A 19,752-nucleotide genomic window follows, 5' to 3' on the forward strand; every position below is an offset into this window, starting at 1 on the left:
CTAGTTTATATACACATCGATTAATTCTGCAGACCCTGAAATTAATAATTATATAAATCTCTAGTAATATAGAGATTTGTAAAACTTAAACCAATTATTTTTAAAAAATAAATTCAGGTCTTAACCAATTACCCTATATTAGTTAGAATTCATGAAATTTCTATACTTATTTTATGCTCTAAAACATTAATCAAGAAAAAAAAAAACCTTTCAGAAGAAAAGAAATAAAATTAAAAAAGGGACTAATTAAAAAACAAAGCTAAGAAAAACGACGACGCCAAAAGAGAAGACAAAAACAAATATCCCAAACCCACGCCCACTCGCATGTATAAATACCCAGAATCCCACACTTTTTATTATTCCTCGCAGTCTCTCTCTTTACAAACAACACCACGCGCCGCCCATTTCCACTCCATCCCTCTCTCCAAACGCCTCTCCATATAACACTCCAGCCCTAGAAATTTTCAGAACACAGAGTTTATAATTGTCATGTCTTACTCCTTAATCTCTCTTTCAAAATAATTATATTATTTTTTTCCAATGTCTTCCTCCTCCTGCTCCTCTCTTGCTGCTACTTCAACTACTGCTACTGCTACGAATAACAACAACAACACTTCATGTTGCTCTTCTTCTTCAACGGTGCTTTCAAGGAAGTGTTTCAATTCCGAGTGTACGGACTTCAAATCTCGAAAAGGATGGAGGCTTCGGTCCGGTGACTTTGCCGACCTCTGCGATCGATGCGCGTGAGTTCCACTCAATGACTGCGTTTCTTTTGTTTCAATTTTGGATTTTCTAAAAAAAGCGGTTGATTACTCGGGTTGGTTCTTTTATTTCAATTTTGGAGGTTTTTTTTTCTTTTTCTTGGGAGGAGTAGTGGACCGTGTTTGTGTTTTTGTTACTAAATTTAGCAAGTGGTTATGTGTGGAGCTAACAAGTTGTAGGTCAATTTGGGTAAACTGGATAGGAAAGAATTCAATTCCGTTAAAAATAATTAATCTTTTCTTAACTAAGTGTTTCTGCGTGTAATTTTGGAATATTTATGTTTATTATTTATCCAAATTTCATCCCTGTGTATGTGTAACTAAAAGGAGTAAAATTCAGCCACTCATTTTATGTTTCGGTGAATATGTATTATTTTGGATTTGATTTTCTTTTGGAATTAAATTTAATGCAGTTTGCAATCAACGAGTGTGGCTGTGATTTAGTTGTTCATGATTGTGTTTTATTAGTCTATTTGGCAATGACTAGCTTACAGTTGTGAGAGAAAACCATCAAGGAATTAGTATTTTGTTTTTACTTTTGAAAATTTTGGGAATTGTTTTTATGGAGAATGGTTTGAGAGAGTGATGTATCAGTAAGGCTCAGGTAAAATCTCAGACTATGGTTTTGGTAAGGCGTGAAACGGAAAGGTTGGTGTGCTGTCTTTGGGTTGAGACCATAAATGGTTACTATGAGTGGAATTTATTTTATTTCTTGTCCCTTTTGTTTTCTTGAATTGGCTTTGCCTCTAGAGAGTAGAGGGGAGGAAAGAAATCCTTTGATGAACCTTCAAACAGGTGCTTATCAAGACAATTTTCTGGCATGTTCTTGGTTATACTTAACCAAGTATCCTTTTTCATGGTTGCGATGTCATTATTGTTGATATTATCATTATTATTTTATTAACTTAATGGTTGACTGAACCTTCTGGTTTAGTTCTGCTCATGAGGAGGGGAGGTTCTGTGAGACTTTCCACGTGAATGCCAGTGGCTGGAGGGGTTGTGAGTCTTGTGGGAAGGTAAGATGAAAGTCTTCTGGTTTGTTTATATGCTCTTTGTGCTTATTTTGTTATCAAGTTGATGGTATGTATCTGCCATGTCTTTTAGCATGAATCATCACAGTTTAATTTTCCACCACAGAGGGTTCATTGTGGATGTATTGTGTCACTTCAAGCATTTACATTGTTGGATGCTGGAGGTATTGCTTGCATGGCATGTGCAAGGAAAAGTTTTGTTCTGGTAAGGATGGATTCATCTCTTACTGTTTAATCATAATCATTTTATGACCATTTATGATTTCTTCGATCAAATAGATGATTGTCATGCCACTAGTTGGATAATGGAAAATATGTTCCTCTTGTTACTGCCTTCACATTATAATTTCTATTGTATGAGAGTAATCCACAAATTCTTCTGACTACAACCTCTACCAATTGGAATTTGAAGCATAATAGATTTATTTATGCCCTGAATTTTGTTTTCCAGACATCAAACCCTGCCTGGCCTCCTTTATTTTATCATTCTCCTTTTCCTGAAAGACTCAAAGACCTTTCTGTCAAGAGTTGGAGTCAATTAGCTGGGTCAGGTCCTGTACCATGGCGTCAAGCACCCAGTCTGTTCAATTCTTCTGCTACCCAGTCTGAATTGCAACCGAGGATGCCTTATGAAGTTGACAGGCTCAATGCTGGTGAAAGATTTTCTGCCCTTTCCCTAGAAAAAAGGAAACTTGAGGATTTTCCTGAAAGATTTATCAATGGAAGCCCAAGGAATCACTTACAGGATATAGTTGAGAATGGGAATGCAGGTACAGATCCTTAACCTGCATTTTATGCTGCTTCAAGGAAAGGAGTGCATGATGACTTGGCATTTTCATGCTGCCATGCTTGAGAGTGTAGTAGAAACAACTGGATGTGAATTTTTTGTTGCAGGAATCATTGATGATGAGCAACCACAAATGTTGTCATCTTTAAGAGAGGATATATCTGCTCAACAATTTGGTATAACAATACCTTATGCATCTCCAAGCGAGTTAAAAGATCAAATCGAGGGCTCTGTAAATCCTTTACTGCCAGCCCCTCTGCCTCCGTTTGCTAAGCGTTTTCATGGGACTTTACATAAAGGAGTTGACTCATCAGTTGATGGCCAGATACGCAATGGAAGACCTAGAATAGATGCCCGTGGAAAAAGCCAGTTACTTCCTCGGTACTGGCCAAGGTTTACTGATGAAGAGCTACAGCAGATATCTGGAAAGTATCCTTTATATGAATAATGAATTCTCTTCATTTTAATTTTTCTGCAAAGTCAATTATCATTTTAGATAATCTTTCACATATTGTTTGAGGCAGATATATAAAAAATAGGACAATTCTCTACTCTTCGCCATATTTTTTTTCTGAACTATGAAGATTGGTTAGGTTCCGTAGATGTGTCTGCTCCATACTTTCTTGATGATGTATCTTTCCTGTCCTCTTTAAGATCAGGGATCCTGAAACCTTAACCCTATTTAAGCCCTAATTCTGTTATCAAACCTTTGTTTGAGAAGATGCTGAGTGCCAGTGATGCTGGACGAATTGGGCGTCTGGTGCTGCCAAAAAAATGTGCTGAGGTTGGTATTCTTGTTTGTCAGCTTGACCTTTAACTTTGTTCATTGGTTTTATTCTAAAAGCTTTGCATATTGGATTTTAGAGGAACCAAGAATTTATTGTTTGATTTCTTTAGAAAATGAGAAAAAAGAATAAACAAGGTTATGATACAAAGAAAAGCCTTGACAATATATGTGGATTATAGATATTTGCTTTTATAGTCGTGGTCTTATTTTCTTTATATGGACCGAGGAGCTTTGAAATCCGGTCGTGATTCTCGGATAATAATCCTGATGTGCACTGTGCTCACAGTCAAAACTGCTTGTGATGACAGCAGCATATACTAGCAGCAGTCCACTATAGTCTTGTGTACTCTTGCATGCCCTCTTATTCTGTCAGAGTTTTGTCCCAGCATTGTCAGTTGAAAGATGATTCTACATGTAGTATTGAAGAGTTTAGGCATGTTTACAAGTGGAATTTTAGTTACTGTACACCACTTTAATGGCGCACTGTATGAGTAATAGAATTTCATGAGTACCTCTTCTCAATTTCATTAAGTAGTTCTTCTCCGATTTAATATTGAACTCTCTCCCTTTGCATGGAAACACGTGTCATCAATGATTGTAAAATACTAACATTGTACTCACTCTGACACAGGCCTATTTCCCACCCATCTCGCAGCCTGAAGGTCTACCTCTCAGGGTCCAAGATTCTAAAGGAAAAGAGTGGATATTTCAATTTCGGTTTTGGCCCAACAACAATAGCAGAATGTATGTTCTGGAGGGAGTTACTCCTTGCATACAAAACATGCAATTGCAAGCAGGCGATATAGGTAACCAAATTATGTGAAAAGAATGGTTCAGAAGAGTCTTAATTCAGCAATGGTTTATGTTGTTTCTGGGTTGTATCTTCATTTCTCTTCTCTCTAGTTAAGTTGGACTTGGTTTATTTCTGTTTTCTTGATTTGTCAATGTCATGGTTTTGGATCTGGTCAAACGTCTAAATGCTGCTTGATAGTTTTTTATTTTTCTTTTTCTTGTTTCATGCCTTTCAATTCATTTTAGTTATAATTCTTCCTGTGCTCTAGTGCATCATGGTTTTAGGGTTTATGGTTTTGGATCTGAAATGTAATTTTGTTTCCTCAGTAACGTTTAGTCGATTAGAGCCAGAAGGCAAATTGGTTATGGGATTCAGAAAGGCATCCTCAGCTTCACTATCTGATCAGGTATGCCCTCCTTTTCCTAGATGATTCACTTAACTTGCTGGAGGTCGAACAATAGTTTATGTAGATGTTTGCTAGGATAGTGTTTCTGAATGCTATGAGGTATCATTGGGAAAAAAATATAATTGGTGACCCTGGAGATTTGAAATCTTCTCTGGTACCTCATCATGATCAATGAATTTATATTCCAATACAAGAAATAGTTAAGTCCTAGTTTGATACTTAATTAACTCCATCCTTTCTTCTGAATTCATTGCAACATAGCTTGATCTGAAAACTAGGCATGGAACTTTACATGGCATGTCTTTAAAAACTTGAAGTTCATGTATCAATCAAATTCCGCGTGATGAATGGTAAATTTGTTGCCTGGTAATATTTATATTGTAATTCATTTTACATGAAAAAGGTTAAGGTATGATAAAGTGGGGTTTTTAGTTCATTTTTTCTTCTTTTCTGGCTAACTTCATTTGTGTTTCTGATATGTGGCAAAAATCAAGAAAACCAAATTGAATCCAACCCATTGATGGATCAATGGTGAAAGGGTAAGACAGCTATGGTGTTTGTAAAAAGAAGACAAGAGAAGAAAACAACACACATCACATTCATGAAATTCTTGTTGTTGATTCCTTTCTTAGCTGCTGCAGGTTATATAAGCAAATCCCGACAATTGCAGAGGCAGTTGTGACCACTGACACGTGGCTAACCAAACCAGACCACTCTAACACACAAACAACACTTACATATATAAACAAAAGCTACTGACTAATGAAACTAAATGACAATTCAACCAATCCTAACAGTAAAAGAATTCAAATCAAATGCTTCTCAACAATGAAGACCCTCTGGTTGCTTTCTCCCCCATCAGTTTCATGTCTGGCATTTCATCTGACGAAGCCTAGTGATAACCTGAAAATAGGATGGTAGATAGTTTCATAAGAGTGATTGCAATGTGCTTCAAGATTTGGTTTGTTGCTTTTAGTTAAATAAAGTAAAAATTTGTGGTTTGTCAAATGATGCCCTTTCAGTTTGCTGTCAGCTTTAACAGTTAGTCCAAAATAAATTTAAATGTGTTATGTTTACAGGACAATGAAACTAGCCAGACTGGCGATGGTGTTTCTGCAAATGGAGATGTTAGTATCACAAAAACTTATATTAGTGGAATTGCTTTATTTCCTTTTCAAATTAACACAAGGTCACCGAGCTTTCCATTAACCTAACAGGCTGAATTGGGTCCTAGTCCTTGGTCTAAAGTTGACAAATCAGGCTACATAGCAAAAGAAGTTCTTGAAGCAAAATCTTCAATCAAAAAGAGGAAGAGCAGCACGTTAGGTTCTAAGAGTAAGCGCTTAAGGATTGAAAATGAAGATATGATAGAACTGAAGCTAACATGGGAAGAAGCACAAGGATTGCTCCGCCCCGCTCCTGACCATGTTCCCAGTATTGTGGTGATTGAAGGATTTGAGTTCGAGGAATATGAGGTTTGATTGTTTCCTTGCCCAAAATAAGTTTCTGCCAATGAGGGGTTTTCTCTGTCTTTAGCCGCCCTTGGCATTCCCTTTTCCATTTGTTCCTCTGTTCTGCTTGTTTTTTATTACTTTGATATCAATAACTGTTGGTTTATTTATTTAGTTGTCCCTTTGGAGTATAGTTACAGTAGCATGTACAGAACTTTGGTAGTGCACTGTGATTAGCAACTTATCACAATGTGGCTGCTAATCTGGCGAGGGTGAAACCCCTTGAATTTTGGTTCCCCTGCCAAAAACTCTTGGCTGGTGGCAGAAGAAAAAAAAACGCAGAGATAAATTTCTTCCTATCATAAGGCCATTTAGGGAGATAATGGGTATACATTGTTCAGTGCTGCAAAAGGCCCTGGAATAATCACATGTTGCTATTCTATTGGTAGATACTTGCCTTCTCTAGTCATTGAATTTTAGGTTCTGGCACATTCAACTGTAGAAGAATATGAAATCCCAGAGGAAGATTGTTTCAATTGTGTAATAATGCCCAACTCTTGCACATTTGCATGGGATTTTTTATTTTTATTTTGTGTGTGTTGTTATTACTGATACAATTGGTTGTTTGATTGAAGAACAATCTTTCCTTGTGATTTTAACTAAACATCATTTAAGATGTTTTTCATCCTTATGCATTGCATCATTTAATGAGTTTGCATTGAAGGGTTTTTTTTTGGGTTTCTGATACATTTTCTTCCTATATGTTTTATGCTCTGAACTTAGCTAGCTAAAATTTATCCTGGCAAGGATGTCCTACTTTTATGGATTCTGACTAGTTACTGCTATAACAGGATGCACCAGTGCTCGGCAAACCTACAATTTTTGCAATGGATAATGTGGGGTAAATTGCTTATCCTGAATGCCCAAGCTTTCACCTATACCTTTTTTGTTAGTTTTCTTAAATTCACCATGATTTGGTACACAAATGTCTACCAAAAATTTATCCACTCCTATATTTGTAAACCACCTGACATGGCGAGATCTCTCATGACAGATCTAAGTGGTTCAGGTGTTTTTTATCTACAAGTATATCATCTATCTGTGGTGTCAGTGTGTGTGTATTAGAATCTATTCATGTATCACACTTGCAGGCTGTGCTAGCAGAAAAGTATTCTCTGTCCTATAAATTTCTATGTATTTGAATCAGCTCAAATTTCACACTAGCTGGTTGTGCTTTGAGAAATATATGATCTCTCTAACCTATAAGCTTGTATGTAAATCTCTTCACACTATTTGAGTGAACAATGAACATAAACCTAGGATGATGTTTCCATATTATTACGTTTCCTCCTTTCGCAGCCCGGGTAAAATGGTGCTTTACTGCATTGTTTACTCTCTGTTGACTGTTATGCAGACTTGATATGCACTTTCTGTTTTTTGTTTCTAAACTTTCCTTGTTATAGCACTGCTTCATATGCTAAAATAGATTTGCAATGTTCTTTCATCTCTTTGAGGAAATATAATTCTAATATGATGTGTTTTCTGCCAGTCACAAGATTCAATGGGTTCAATGTGAAGATTGTCTTAAGTGGCGAAAATTGCCTCTCAATGTTCTTCTTCCCTCCAAATGGACATGTTCTGGTAACACATGGGATTCTGAAAGGTATAATGTGAATCCATTTATTCCTTCAGGCTTGGGTTTTCCCCTCTATCTTTAGTAGTTTTATGCTCTGAGAGCCTGTTATATAGTCTGGGATTTTTAAATGATTCTGTGGTGCAAAGCATGTGTTTGTATGTATTCTATTTCTTTACAGAATGCAAACGTGCATTTGAGGTCCTAGAATTCACTATAGCTTTGGTGCATGCTTGGTTTACTTTGGCATTTTCTTTCCCAGTAGCTCATAATGTTTGGTTGTTTCCATGGTAAATAATGAACGTAGGCAGTGCCCACCCTTCTCTCTAATGGACAAGGCAACATGTGAAAGTTGAATGTTGTCTGAACACATGTTAATTGCAGGCTCCTTGCATTTTGTTTAACATTTTTGGTTACATCTGCTGCCAGATCATCATGTTCGGCGGCTCAAGATTTGACACCAGAGCAGCTTGAAAATCTACTGCCATCCCGTAATTTAGGTATAAATTGCTTACAGTGACTTTGCTTTTTGCTGTTTTGTCCATATTTAAAATTCAGCAATTCATGGTCGTGGAGTAATTAAGTTATTCTCAAGTGTGGCACCCAGTTCCACTATCATGTTACACAATTTTTGCAGATGCTGTTTATGTGTATTTTAATGATTTTAAAATGGAATTTCTTGTGCAAAATGTGATGATTCCCAACTGCCCATTTTGCACCTGGTGCTATGTTTGTGAATCAACAGTCACTTCCAAGAGATTGAAGGCTGCCAAGAAGGATATTGATAATGTTGAAGCTTTGGGGGGCCTTGACACTCTCGCTAACCTGGCTATTTTGGGAGAGGGTGAGACTCTTCTGGCTTCATCCCAGGCCACCACGAAGCACCCCCGACACAGACCAGGCTGCTCCTGCATTGTGTGTATTCAGCCCCCAAGTGGGAAGGGTCCCAAACACAAGCAGACATGCACATGTAATGTCTGCCAAACAGTGAAGCGCCGTTTTAAGACCTTAATGATGAAGCGAGAGAAGAAGCAATCAGAGAAAGAAGCAGAAACTACTCGGAAGCAGCAGGAGTCTTCTGCTGAGAAGTTGCTTGATGATGACCCCTCACCATCTAGCAATGCAGGAAGTGCAAGTGGCAGTCCTAACAAGAAAAAAGCAGTCAGTGAAGTTTCTGATGATGATCCTAACAGAATGAAATCCTCGACTTCTCCTTTTAAAGGCCAAATAGACCTGAATATCCAGCCAGAGAGGGAGGATGAGTTTTCACCTGGTTCGGATTCTGGAGGCATGATGAGGATGCTCCAAGATGCCTCTGAGAGATACCTCAGGATGCAAAGATTCTTGAGCTCAGATGGAGATAGTATCCCTGCCAGTAATCACTCGGTGTCAAGTGGGGGGGCAGATGAAAAAGCTGGTGGTGGCATTATGCTTGGTGGCAGCCATCAAGATGCTAGTGAGGATCACCCCTCAGCTTTTTCGATAATCACATCTGCATCCACTCCAGCCACCTGATAGACAATGCCCTTTACTGTGCATGGCCATCAACCAAGAAAGACCCCGTGATTGAACGCGAGGATACTCTCGTGGCATGTTTGTCCACACCGGCATTTAAACTCCGTTGTTCTGTACATAAAGTAGAGAGGGGTAGGAAAGCAGTAAACATGGGTGAGAACCAATATTTTTTCTGGTCCATGCTGTATAATATCTTCTTCTCTATGCTAATACAATTGGACACAGACATGCTTTTAGAAGATGATTGATGATTCAATCAAGTGGGTAGCAGGTTGCAGCTATGTAGTTTATTGTTAGAAGCTCACTGCTACCCTTAATTAAGAAACACAGAGGATGGAATTAAGCTTGTGCTTTTTCGCACATAGTCGAAAGAAAATTGCATTCTTGTAAATTTTAGTTTGGGTTTCTACTATGGGATTTTTTGCTCAATCAACAGTAGCTTTTTGCTCTACGTGGTTGAAATTTAACAGTGGTTTTAATTTTTTATCAAAATGTTTTTCGTTTCAAAATATATTAAAATAATTTATTTTTATATGAGCATATCATCTAAAGCACTAGAAAGTTATCAATTTGATATTTTTTTTGTTTTAAAACGCCTTCGGCGAAGTCTTCTGATTCATCATCTAATCTTAAAGGTAATCTCGGTGCTATTGTTTTCTTCTTGCCAGAGAAGAAAAACTGAAAAATGTTCTGGAAAGAATCTATTGAGATGTCCAGGATCTTCAAAATCTTGTAGGTAAGTATATATTGTTGAGGATAACTCCCATGTTCTCCTCCAAAAAAGTAGGCAGAGCATGAGCAGCAGTCATATCCCAGATTTCCTTTAGGCATCAAAAAGTAGTGAATGAACGAACCCCTTCAAGTTTTTCTTTGGACATAAAAAATGTTTCCCTGGCCATGTTTTGTATGCCCTAAAGTTAGAAGGAGGAGCAAAGTAGAGATTTTGATAGGTTTGTGCAATTTCTATTATTAGATTTGTGGTTAGGGTTAAAGAAAAGGAAGACCAAGTCAGCAAAGCCATAATGCCTCCCAAAGAAGAGGGGGAAACCGTTTTTAACATATATTTGACAACCTTTGGAAACTTTGTAAACGGTCTTCCAGGCAAATCTTGGCTGGTCCTAAATCCTATTCTCATAATAACCTCAAGCCAGAAATAAAAGAAAATTTTGTTGGTCAGTTCTTGTTTTTGCCACCTCTTCCTTTCCCTTCCTCATTAGGCTCTAGATTAAGAACTGGAAGATGATCACAAAAAAAAAAAAAAAAACCCTAAAAAGCTAGTGCATTTGTAGAAGAACAGGAATTGTTTTATCCTGGCTTTATAAACATTTTCCAGTAATCCCACCAACATAAAAGAAATACAACCGCCCAAGAATAGGATTGGTTGTCGTATTCTTCCAAGATGAATGATTTGTTCTCGAGTTCGTTCAAGAAGTACACTGACCTCAAGCAGCAGGCTCAAATGGATGACATGGAGGCAGGGAAGGAGGGTATGAATCTGGACAGATTCTTTGAAGATGTCGAAAATATCAAGGAAGATATGAAAACTGTTGAGAGGCTTTACAGGAGTTTACAAGAAGCCAATGAAGAAAGCAAGACTGTTCACAATGCTAAGACCATGAAAAATCTCCGTTCGCGGATGGACATGGACGTTGAACAAGTGCTGAAACGCGTTAAAATCATCAAGGGAAAGCTCGAAGCCTTAGATCGATCCAATGCAGCTCACCGCAATATTCCAGGGTGTGGTCCAGGATCATCTACGGATCGAACCAGGACATCTGTGGTTAGTGGTTTGGGAAAGAAGCTCAAGGATCTCATGGATAATTTTCAGGACTTGAGAGCTAGAATGGCAGCTGAATACAAGGAAACTGTGGAGCGCAGGTATTTCACTATCACAGGAGAAAGAGCAAGTGACGAAACGATTGAGAATTTGATATCCAGTGGTGAAAGTGAAAGTTTCATGCAAAAGGCAATTCAGGAACAAGGAAGAGGCCAGATTCTTGACACGATATCAGAAATCCAAGAGAGACATGATGCTGTGAAGGAGATAGAGAAGAATTTGATTGAGCTTCACCAGGTATTCTTGGATATGGCTGCTCTTGTGGAAGCTCAGGGTCACCAGCTAAATGATATTGAAAGTCATGTTGCTCACGCCAGCTCGTTCGTGCGGCGAGGAACTGAGCAGCTTCAGGAAGCCAGGGAACATCAGAAGAGCTCTCGGAAGTGGACGTGCATTGCCATCATAGCTGGTGTTGTCCTCATTGTTGTCATGCTACTACCATTTTCACCACATATCTTGGCTCTCTTGTAGGAATAATAGGGGGCGGAATTTCTTTTAAAACTCTAGAAACACATTTGATTTACCCCAACCGAAAATTGTTAGTTGTAAGGTTATCTTGGAAAGCTTGGTTTTATTTTCCAATGGTAGCAATTTTGATAAGCACAACAGCAAGGATGATTGGAAAGTTTCTCCTCAGCGAGGCATCCTAGAAATACATTTCTTGTTTGGCACCCCCGACAGAGGCAATTGGCATTGTTTGCATGAAATTTGGTGCAAATTCCAAACTAAGGCCATGGCTGGGGAGAAGAAGACGCATCGAGAGAAAAATGAAGTCATTGTAATATCAATTTTTTTACTCATTGGAAGGAATTGCATGCCTGTCAACTAGTTTTGTTTTCTCCTCTATTTCTTCTTATTGATTATACATGAAAGAAAATTATCTTTTGAAGATGGCAATAGAAAACTATCAATCTTGCAATCAATGGGTGAATTTCTCTGCATCTCTGCAGAAGCAAGAAGATTTTCAACATTTCTTGAATGAACATACAAATGACTCTGGATATCTCAGTATCATAAGAGAAATTATTGGTATTGCTGAGCAATTAATATAGCTAGGTCATGCATGAAACCTAATTCATACGAGGCAAACTGGGAGTCCCAATGGGGGTACTATCAGCTTAGCAAAATCATTATTGAACAACTAGAGAAAAACTAGTGCATGATTGCCAGGAAAAGAGTTGCATCCTTTTACAAATGAAAAGACGTTAATTGATGGACTATTTAGGCATGTACCTACCTATCTGACTCGAGTACAAGCTGGAAAAACAGATTTCTTATTGATGATAGACCTGCAATTCTATAAATACACCGCAACCTTTTTCAAAATCAAGCCAACGCTCTTCCAATAGGATCAATTTTTTCTCCAGATTCAATAGAACAAAATCAAGCTGATCATATTGAATTTCATGATCCAGCAGTGCTTTAGTATGCCACATCAGAAATGCAAGAAATTTTAACTCTATTTCAGTTAGAAGATGGATCTTTTCACAAAAAGTAGATGAATGAATACACAATTTAAGAAACCAAACTTAAGTACAAACCAATTTTTCATATATGACAACAAATACTCCCTTAAAATGGGCACAGAATACCATTCTCCAGCTCGAAAACCATTCAAAGGTAAAGCAGTTACAAAATTAGTAATTCTTCTGCTCCATCACCACCCAAGATTCTGCTATGCCACGGCAGTAGTAGATAGGAAACTATATATTTTGCATAACCCAAACCAAATGAACCTGCTTAGTAATATACAAGTACTCATATCAATCAAGTGCCAGCACTAGGCAAAGCTGCCATAAATGAATTGTACGAGGACTCCAAATCAAAGTGAAGTTGCCGAGCCTGCTGCTCTGTCAACTCATCTGCTGCCCCCATCTTAGACAACCTCAAAATCCATTCTTTCATCTTTGTCTTGCCATCAAAGTCAGGTGGCAAAATACTCAACTTGTTCAGTGAAGCCGAGAGATCTGAAAGCAAAGGATGCACCTGGTCCACCGCCACCATATTCAACTTCAGCGAATCCATAGCTGTGATGAAGTTCTGAACACACTCTGCCACAGCAGCAGCTGAGGTGGTAGATGAGGCAGCTGCAGCAGCACGGTGTTCCACCGTGGCAGGCACCCCCGAGGTCACAAGCCTGTTAATGGCAGCTGGGCAGTCCATCTTGTATGTATCTGCAAAGCGCTCGATGCTAGGGACTGTGTCTTTAAAAGTGGAAGCCAAAGTTTTGAAATGGGCAATGAGTTTCTGGCACTCATTTTCATACTGAGATGAGGATATAATGTCACGAACATAAGCCTTTTCAAGCTTCTCCGTGGCTTTGATTATAGCATATAGCTCAGCAAAATTCTCATACACTTCTCTCTCGCGCTTGTCGTTCCATAGCTTGACCTCCATTTAGTTACACAAAGTATAGACTTAAAGACGCAAAAAAAAATAGAAATCACTTTCAAAGTAGGATAAATAGGATATCTGTGGAGGACTGGAGAAGAGAACGGGACACGCGCAAAGAGCACTGACCTTCACTGCAAACAATCATACACATCATAAGAAAAAAAAAATACAATCAATTGCATGAATCTAAAATGCAACACATGAAGTCATGAGTCTAAAAGCAACATAGACTCCTTTACTTTTCTTCGGTTCAATAAAGCATGTTCTGGACACACATTGTCGTTTCCATGGAGCGGTTCTAGAAACGAAAACAAATCATTCAAAACAACACCCATCTATGCCTAAACAAGCAAGGCAATTTGCTTGAAGGAAATAATGAACACACAAAGGACTAGAGACTTCCACAAGCTAAAAAAACCCAAATCATAAAACTTGGAATTCATCACCATAAAAAACCCATTTCCACCACACCCTTTTACTTACCTAACCATCAGAGAACTAATAATAATGCTACCACCCTTGAAACAATATTCAAGAAAATTTCATTTCAATTATAAAGAAAACGCAAAAAGTCCCTCTTTTCAAGATTCCTCGAGTTTCCAAAAACCAAACAAAAAAATCACCATATAAGCACAGCAGATCATGAAATCACAAACCATTAGGAAAGCCCAGGAACCAAAATCAAAACCCAGAACATAAAATGAAAGAAACCATTAAAAAAGCTCAAACTCTACCTTAAATCATCGTTTAAAAAGCAATGAAACAACCAAGCTTTAAAGCTTTAAATCACAGAAACAGACAAATAAACTTATTATATATATACATACAGAGTGAGAGAGAGTCGAGGGGTACCTACAGGGAAGTGAAACGCGGCTTTGAATAACGTGAAGGGTCTTTTCTTTCTTTCTCTTCACTTTTGCAGAGAGAAAAATTATAAGAAAAGGAAAAGAATTGTAATTTGTTTTTGACAAACCTCAAGTTAGTCCCCAAATTATAGACTAAATCTTGAACGAGTCTTAAAAGAATTGTTTTTTCAATCGGGTCCTCAAAAGTATTGTAATTGATGACCATCTTAGCATGTGATTGGTTTAGAGGTTAGCCATAGCCAATCATGAAATATGAATGTGATTGTAGCTGTAATTGTTCTTATGAAAATAAAAATCTTTAACTAACCCTAAAGACTGAAAGATGAATTTATATTAAAATTAAGATATTAGTGAATCTCTCTTCTAAATAAGTATTTATTATTATAGAATTGATAGAATACTCCCATGATTCCTTTTTTTTTGTTGGTATTTGGGTTAAAACACATTGTTCATGGCAATTATATTTAGATTCTAGTTTTAAGTGAATCGGGATTTGGGATGAGTAAAAAAATTAAAAAAACTGATTAAACTGAAAAAAACTAGAAAAATAATAACAAAAAACCAAATCATGAAAAAAAACCGATTAAAATTTTAAAAAAATTGACCGGTTCGGTTCGGTTTTGATTTTATGAGCCTAAAACTGAAAAAACTGAATCGTAATCCAAAAAAAAAAAACCAGTCAAACCAAAAAACTGAGTCAAACCGGTTTTTATCCTAAAAAACCAAACCAGTTGGTTTGAACTGGTTTTGGTTTTTGTTTTTAAAAAATTCTGGTTTGGTTACTTTTTTTTTAATAAAAACCAAACCGAACCCGAAAATAATCACCCCTAATCGGGATATATCATCTAATAATATCACACTAGAAGGATGAGTGCGGATGTAATTGAGGCAAAAAGTTATTTGTGGACTTTTATAAGAAAGAATATATAGTCGGGGGACTTGTTTGTAGTTTACCATTATATTCTTTTTATGATTTGGAGAAAGAGGGAAGGGTTGCGTGTGGGACGTTATAATATAATTACTGCTTACGGCATCTACGTGTAGCAGTTGAGATGGCCAGAAAAGAAACCCATGCCAAGAACTCACAAGAAAGTGACGGAGAGAAAGGCAGGGGATCTCCGTTATGTTCTCAACCTTTTTCCACCGTTTGATTCTCTTTGTGGTGTTTATGATTGATCATAGATCCTGATCGCTTTCAGTTTCCAAGGCCTGTCATTGTGGGCCCGTGATGATTTTTTGTCAGAAAATTGGAAGTCCATTTTGTAGGGGTTCGTTATTTTATTGTATGATTGTTGTCTTCCGGTAAAAATATAATTAGAGGGAAAATGTTTTTTATTTCTTTTGTGTTTTGAACGGATATGAGTTTATTTTAAAATTATTTAAAAGATATTTTTATTATAGTTTCTTATAAATCTATTAAAAGTAATAAAAATATACCTCAATACTCTTCAAAAAATATATTTTTTAATTTTATCTCATATTTTTTAATTAATTTTTAAGTACCATATATATTTTTCACAGTTAAATCATATTATTAAATTAAATTTCTCCCAATTTACTCATATTGTTAAATTAATTTCCGGAATTAATTCTCCAAAAACTCACCACAGGCTCCCGGCCCACAATATCCTTTTGGTGAAAAAATGGGGCCAAAGCCCATACTACTTCATAATCCGAATTCGAATTAGAAAAAACAAATCCTTCAAGAGCGACACTGCTCTCACTACCCGCTGCGAATTCTCTCCTCCTCTGTATTTCTTCTTTTCAAACCAAAAGAATCTGAGGTTTTTGTTTCTGTAATCCTAAATAAATCCTTAAAAAACCCTAATTTCGATTTCAAAAGAACCTGTACCCTTCGAATGGTCTCTACGAAGAAGAAATCTTGAGAAACTCGTTTTCCTTAAAGCTCTGGTGGCGTTATTTGATAGCCAGAAGAGAATCTCCTTTCTTTCATCATTTACGAACGAGCCCAAGGCATTGCCTGGAAGCTGCAAGCTCTGGCATGCTTATTTGGTTTTGGGGTTGATGTTCATGTTAAGGTTCTCACACCTAAACAAGCAATGTTTAAGAAGAGAAGGAGGAGGTAGAAGAGAAGATAGAGAGAAACAGAAGAGAACAGAGGGGAGAATTATGCAATTGAATGAAATTGGTTTGCGTCCATTACATACAAGCTGACTGCTATATCTAACTAATTCTCTCCTAACAACTGCTAGTAACTGATTTAACTGCCATTTTCTAACTGCTACTAACAGAATTCTCCTCGTGTGGATTGTAACAGCTTACGGATGATGTTAATTTGGAGGTTGTGGAATTGGAGTTCTAAGTTTGAGAAGAAGTTACTTAATGGGTTTTGGTTAGATGATGATAACGACGTCGATTTGATGTTAGCACACCCCTTGAGTATCTAATGGATAGACGGCCTGGATTAGCAAAAAAGTGGATAATTTAGCTGGTGTGCGGTGCGATTGGGCTGAAATGGAAATCAGACACCAGAATTTTAAAGGTGCCCTGGAGCTGCTGAGTCCACTCGAGCCATATATGAACGGATAGTAGACCTGCGAATAGCCACCCCACAAATCATCATCAATTATGCATGGCTTCTGCAAGTATGGACTTCTATAATTGCTCTTATGCAACTTATTTACATGTAATCTCTCAACTAATCTAATGAATTCTTAAAGTTAATAATTATCTTTAATAATTTTAAAAGAACTCAAACTCGTAATCATTAAAAAAATAAATTCAAGAACTCATCAGTTAAATTTATTTTTTGTTCGTGGATTATATAGATGTTGGTCCATCTTGTTTCTGTTTATGCTGCAACTTCCATGAGGCTTTGGCTTAGCCCTGATGTGCTCTTTTCCCCCACCACCTCCGCTGCTATTTTAGTGGCCTGGAGCCTTGGTCTATGAGGCTTTGGCTTTTAGCCCTAATGTGCTCTTTCCCCCACCACCTCGCTGCTAATTTAGTGGCCTGGAGCCTTGGTCTAAAAGTATGTTTATCCAAAAAAAAAAAAAAAAAAGAGATATGTTTCTTAACATATATTTCCAAATTTGTGGGTTTTAGCAGAGATTATGACCTGACATCTCTTTGCGAATGGACCAATTCCCTGGAAAAGTTTTTTAGACCTTCAAAGATTCTTTTCTTTCCATCTTTCTACTTTCTGAAACCCAAAACCAGATCGATGTGACATCATCCACCTTTTACAGCTACTCATACTAAAAAGCCAGAAATAAAGATAAGAAACATGAATGAAAGAACTCAAAATCATAATTTTTTTTCCTTTACACATTTCTATAAATCAAAATGAATTTCTTAGCCCCGTCTGTGTTTGAGATCTACCTAATAATAACAATTGAAAAAAAAAACAAATTCTTTATAGCTTCAATTTTTTAATTCAATCCAAACCCATCAAAACCATGTAATTAAACAACAAAACTTTTAAAAAAAATTAATTAATGGCCATGCCTTCTTCCACGGCTAGTCATCTCCTTATACTGATTCAATGACTCTTGCCTTTGCAACCTCATCTCCTCGTTAAATTTCTTAATAAAAGCCTCAACTCGCCGGTTCAGCTCATCTTGACTCAGTGAAGGCTCTTTCCTTAATTTCCCTGAAGAAGGAGAAGACGAGTTCACAAGTGGCAGCTGATAATTGGTCCTGTCCTTGAACGTCGTTGATTTCTTCACTTCATGTGGGTCCACGACACTTGTGTTAAACTGACTCCCATGGTTCTCCCACGTGTCCTTGAACGTCTCCGATTTCTTCACGTGCCTTGTTAAGGGCATTGCACGCCCCTCTGTTATCGTCTTCCATGTGTTCTCCAATGTCTCGTGCCGTTTTGGCTTTGCCACCCTTAACGCCCTTCCACCTGAAGAAGGCATCGTAAAATCAATCAAGAGACCATTTTAACCTTCATATTAACCTCTTTGTGCACATAGTAAAACTTATACTATACGAGGACTTTTTGGGAATTTTATTCTGTTGCGTCAATCAGACGCCATGTTTGAACTTTATTTTGTCTTGCAAAAAATAAAATCAATTAAAAAAGTTCGAAACGCAAAAACGACAGCGTTGACGCCTGAAATTCAAACTTCAAAAGAAGATGAGAAAACGGCGCCGGAAAAAGCCTGGTCGACGCCGACCAAAGAGCTTTTTTCGAACCGGTCAAAAAATAGATACAGTGCGGGTCGGGAAATCTGCCTGGAAAATAGAACCAAACAAAAATAGTTTTTTGTCATGATAAAAAGAATGGTGGAATATATAGTACTGTACCTTCAGGGCTAGCTTTAACAAATTTCCGGTGACCGAACCTAGAAGAAACCAGGGGTTTCTCCATAGGAGAAAGATTTTCCGGCAGCAACAGATTGTTCTCCGACGAATCAACCGTTTCGTTTTTGCTATCCTCTAGCACTGCCACAGCGTTAACAAGACCCTTGTCTTCAATAACAAATTGCTCACCACCAAAATGATGAGACTGAATCTCCACTGTGGAAATCTTCATCTCATCATGAAGATACTCATCCATTGGGATTTTCTCAATTTGATCGTGAGTAGTAGTACTATTAGCGGTGCTGTGGCTGTGGTGGAAACGCGAGGAAGCAACGATGGTAATGATGATGCAGTTTATGATAATGTAAATATAAGGAGGTTTAAGCCAAGAAAGGATTGAACTCCAGAGTAGAGGAGCTTGATTTACAGAGAAATCATGCACTAATGGAACAGAGATTTTGAGACACAAGGACAAGAACAACACACTCGTTGAAAGTAATATAACTTTTAAGGAAAGTGAAAGAGAACCCATGTTTTCGAACCTTGAAAACCTTACCTGGGCTTGAATGTTAAGGATTTGAAGAGCTGGATTTTGTGTAAAGCATGGGAGGCTGCGAGTGTGGGGGATATGGAGGGTGAGGTTAGGATGAAATGAGGGTACATATATATAGAGGAGAGAGGGGATAATGGGGGGTATGGATTTCGGAGCGTTGGATTTGAGGGAGAGGGGATCTGACGGTTGAGATTTGTGGGTTTTTTGGAGCGAGTGTGGGGGTGGAAGTAGGTTCCCCTAACTGATCTTCTTCTTCGATGGTGCTTTTTTAGAATATTGTGGTGGCCCCCTTGACGGGAAATAATTGATTAGGGAAGAGAGTAGAAGGATAAAGTAGCGTTTAAGGGTAATTAATTAACAGTGGCGATATTGTAAAATGTGAAAATTTATTAATGTTTGTTGTTTATGGTAGGTGTGACATGGAAAGTGGTCTCTCTCTCTCTCTTCTCATATATATATATATATATATATATATATATATATATATAGAATTTACCAAAGTGATTATCTCCATGTTAAAGTAATAATAAAGTGGGAAGTTTATTTTTTAAAAAAAACTAATAAAATAAAGTGGAAAGTAGCTACTAAATGATGGTAAAATAGTAGAAATTATATCTTTCTTTACTTTCACAATAGGCAAAATTTATTCCCTTTTTTTTTCAAGTT

General features: G+C 37.4%; 4 protein-coding genes across 6 annotated transcripts; 2 read left to right on the forward strand and 2 right to left on the reverse strand.

The window, feature by feature from the left end:
• The first annotated feature begins 349 nt into the window (after positions 1–349).
• On the forward strand, positions 350–9,555 carry LOC118031432 (B3 domain-containing protein Os07g0563300). Its single transcript, XM_035035852.2, has 14 exons — positions 350–743; positions 1,696–1,777; positions 1,899–1,997; positions 2,244–2,562; positions 2,687–3,008; positions 3,267–3,363; positions 3,998–4,172; positions 4,486–4,565; positions 5,645–5,692; positions 5,783–6,040; positions 6,868–6,917; positions 7,566–7,679; positions 8,079–8,149; positions 8,395–9,555. The coding sequence occupies exons 1-14, from the start codon at positions 541–543 to the stop codon at positions 9,162–9,164; spliced, it is 2,688 nt and encodes an 895-aa protein (XP_034891743.1). The 5' UTR covers positions 350–540; the 3' UTR covers positions 9,165–9,555.
• Positions 9,178–11,840, forward strand: LOC118031433 (syntaxin-124). The gene is made up of 2 exons (XM_035035853.2): positions 9,178–9,317; positions 9,800–11,840. The coding sequence occupies exon 2, from the start codon at positions 10,564–10,566 to the stop codon at positions 11,470–11,472; it is 909 nt and encodes a 302-aa protein (XP_034891744.1). The 5' UTR covers positions 9,178–9,317; positions 9,800–10,563; the 3' UTR covers positions 11,473–11,840.
• Positions 11,841–12,530: 690 nt separating this feature from the next.
• Positions 12,531–14,363, reverse strand: LOC118031434 (vacuolar protein sorting-associated protein 28 homolog 2). 3 transcript variants are annotated; one of them, XM_035035854.2, is made up of 2 exons: positions 14,248–14,363; positions 12,531–13,526 (listed from the first exon to the last, which is right to left on the reverse strand). In XM_035035854.2, the coding sequence occupies exon 2, from the start codon at positions 13,396–13,398 to the stop codon at positions 12,769–12,771; it is 630 nt and encodes a 209-aa protein (XP_034891745.1). In that variant the 5' UTR covers positions 13,399–13,526; positions 14,248–14,363; the 3' UTR covers positions 12,531–12,768. The 3 variants fall into 3 exon arrangements, with proteins under 3 accessions (XP_034891745.1, XP_034891747.1, XP_034891748.1); XM_035035856.2 differs by having other exon boundaries at positions 14,252–14,362; XM_035035857.2 differs by lacking the exon at positions 14,248–14,363 and adding an exon at positions 14,130–14,245.
• Positions 14,364–16,379: 2,016 nt separating this feature from the next.
• LOC118031435 (uncharacterized) lies at positions 16,380–19,273 on the reverse strand. Its single transcript, XM_035035858.2, has 3 exons — positions 18,537–19,273; positions 17,730–18,132; positions 16,380–16,816 (listed from the first exon to the last, which is right to left on the reverse strand). The coding sequence occupies exons 1-3, from the start codon at positions 19,063–19,065 to the stop codon at positions 16,759–16,761; spliced, it is 990 nt and encodes a 329-aa protein (XP_034891749.1). The 5' UTR covers positions 19,066–19,273; the 3' UTR covers positions 16,380–16,758.
• Positions 19,274–19,752: the final 479 nt, after the last annotated feature.

The sequence above is a fragment of the Populus alba genome, chromosome 11 (genome assembly GCF_005239225.2).
Source record: "Populus alba chromosome 11, ASM523922v2, whole genome shotgun sequence".
Classification (NCBI taxonomy): Eukaryota; Viridiplantae; Streptophyta; class Magnoliopsida; order Malpighiales; family Salicaceae; genus Populus; species Populus alba.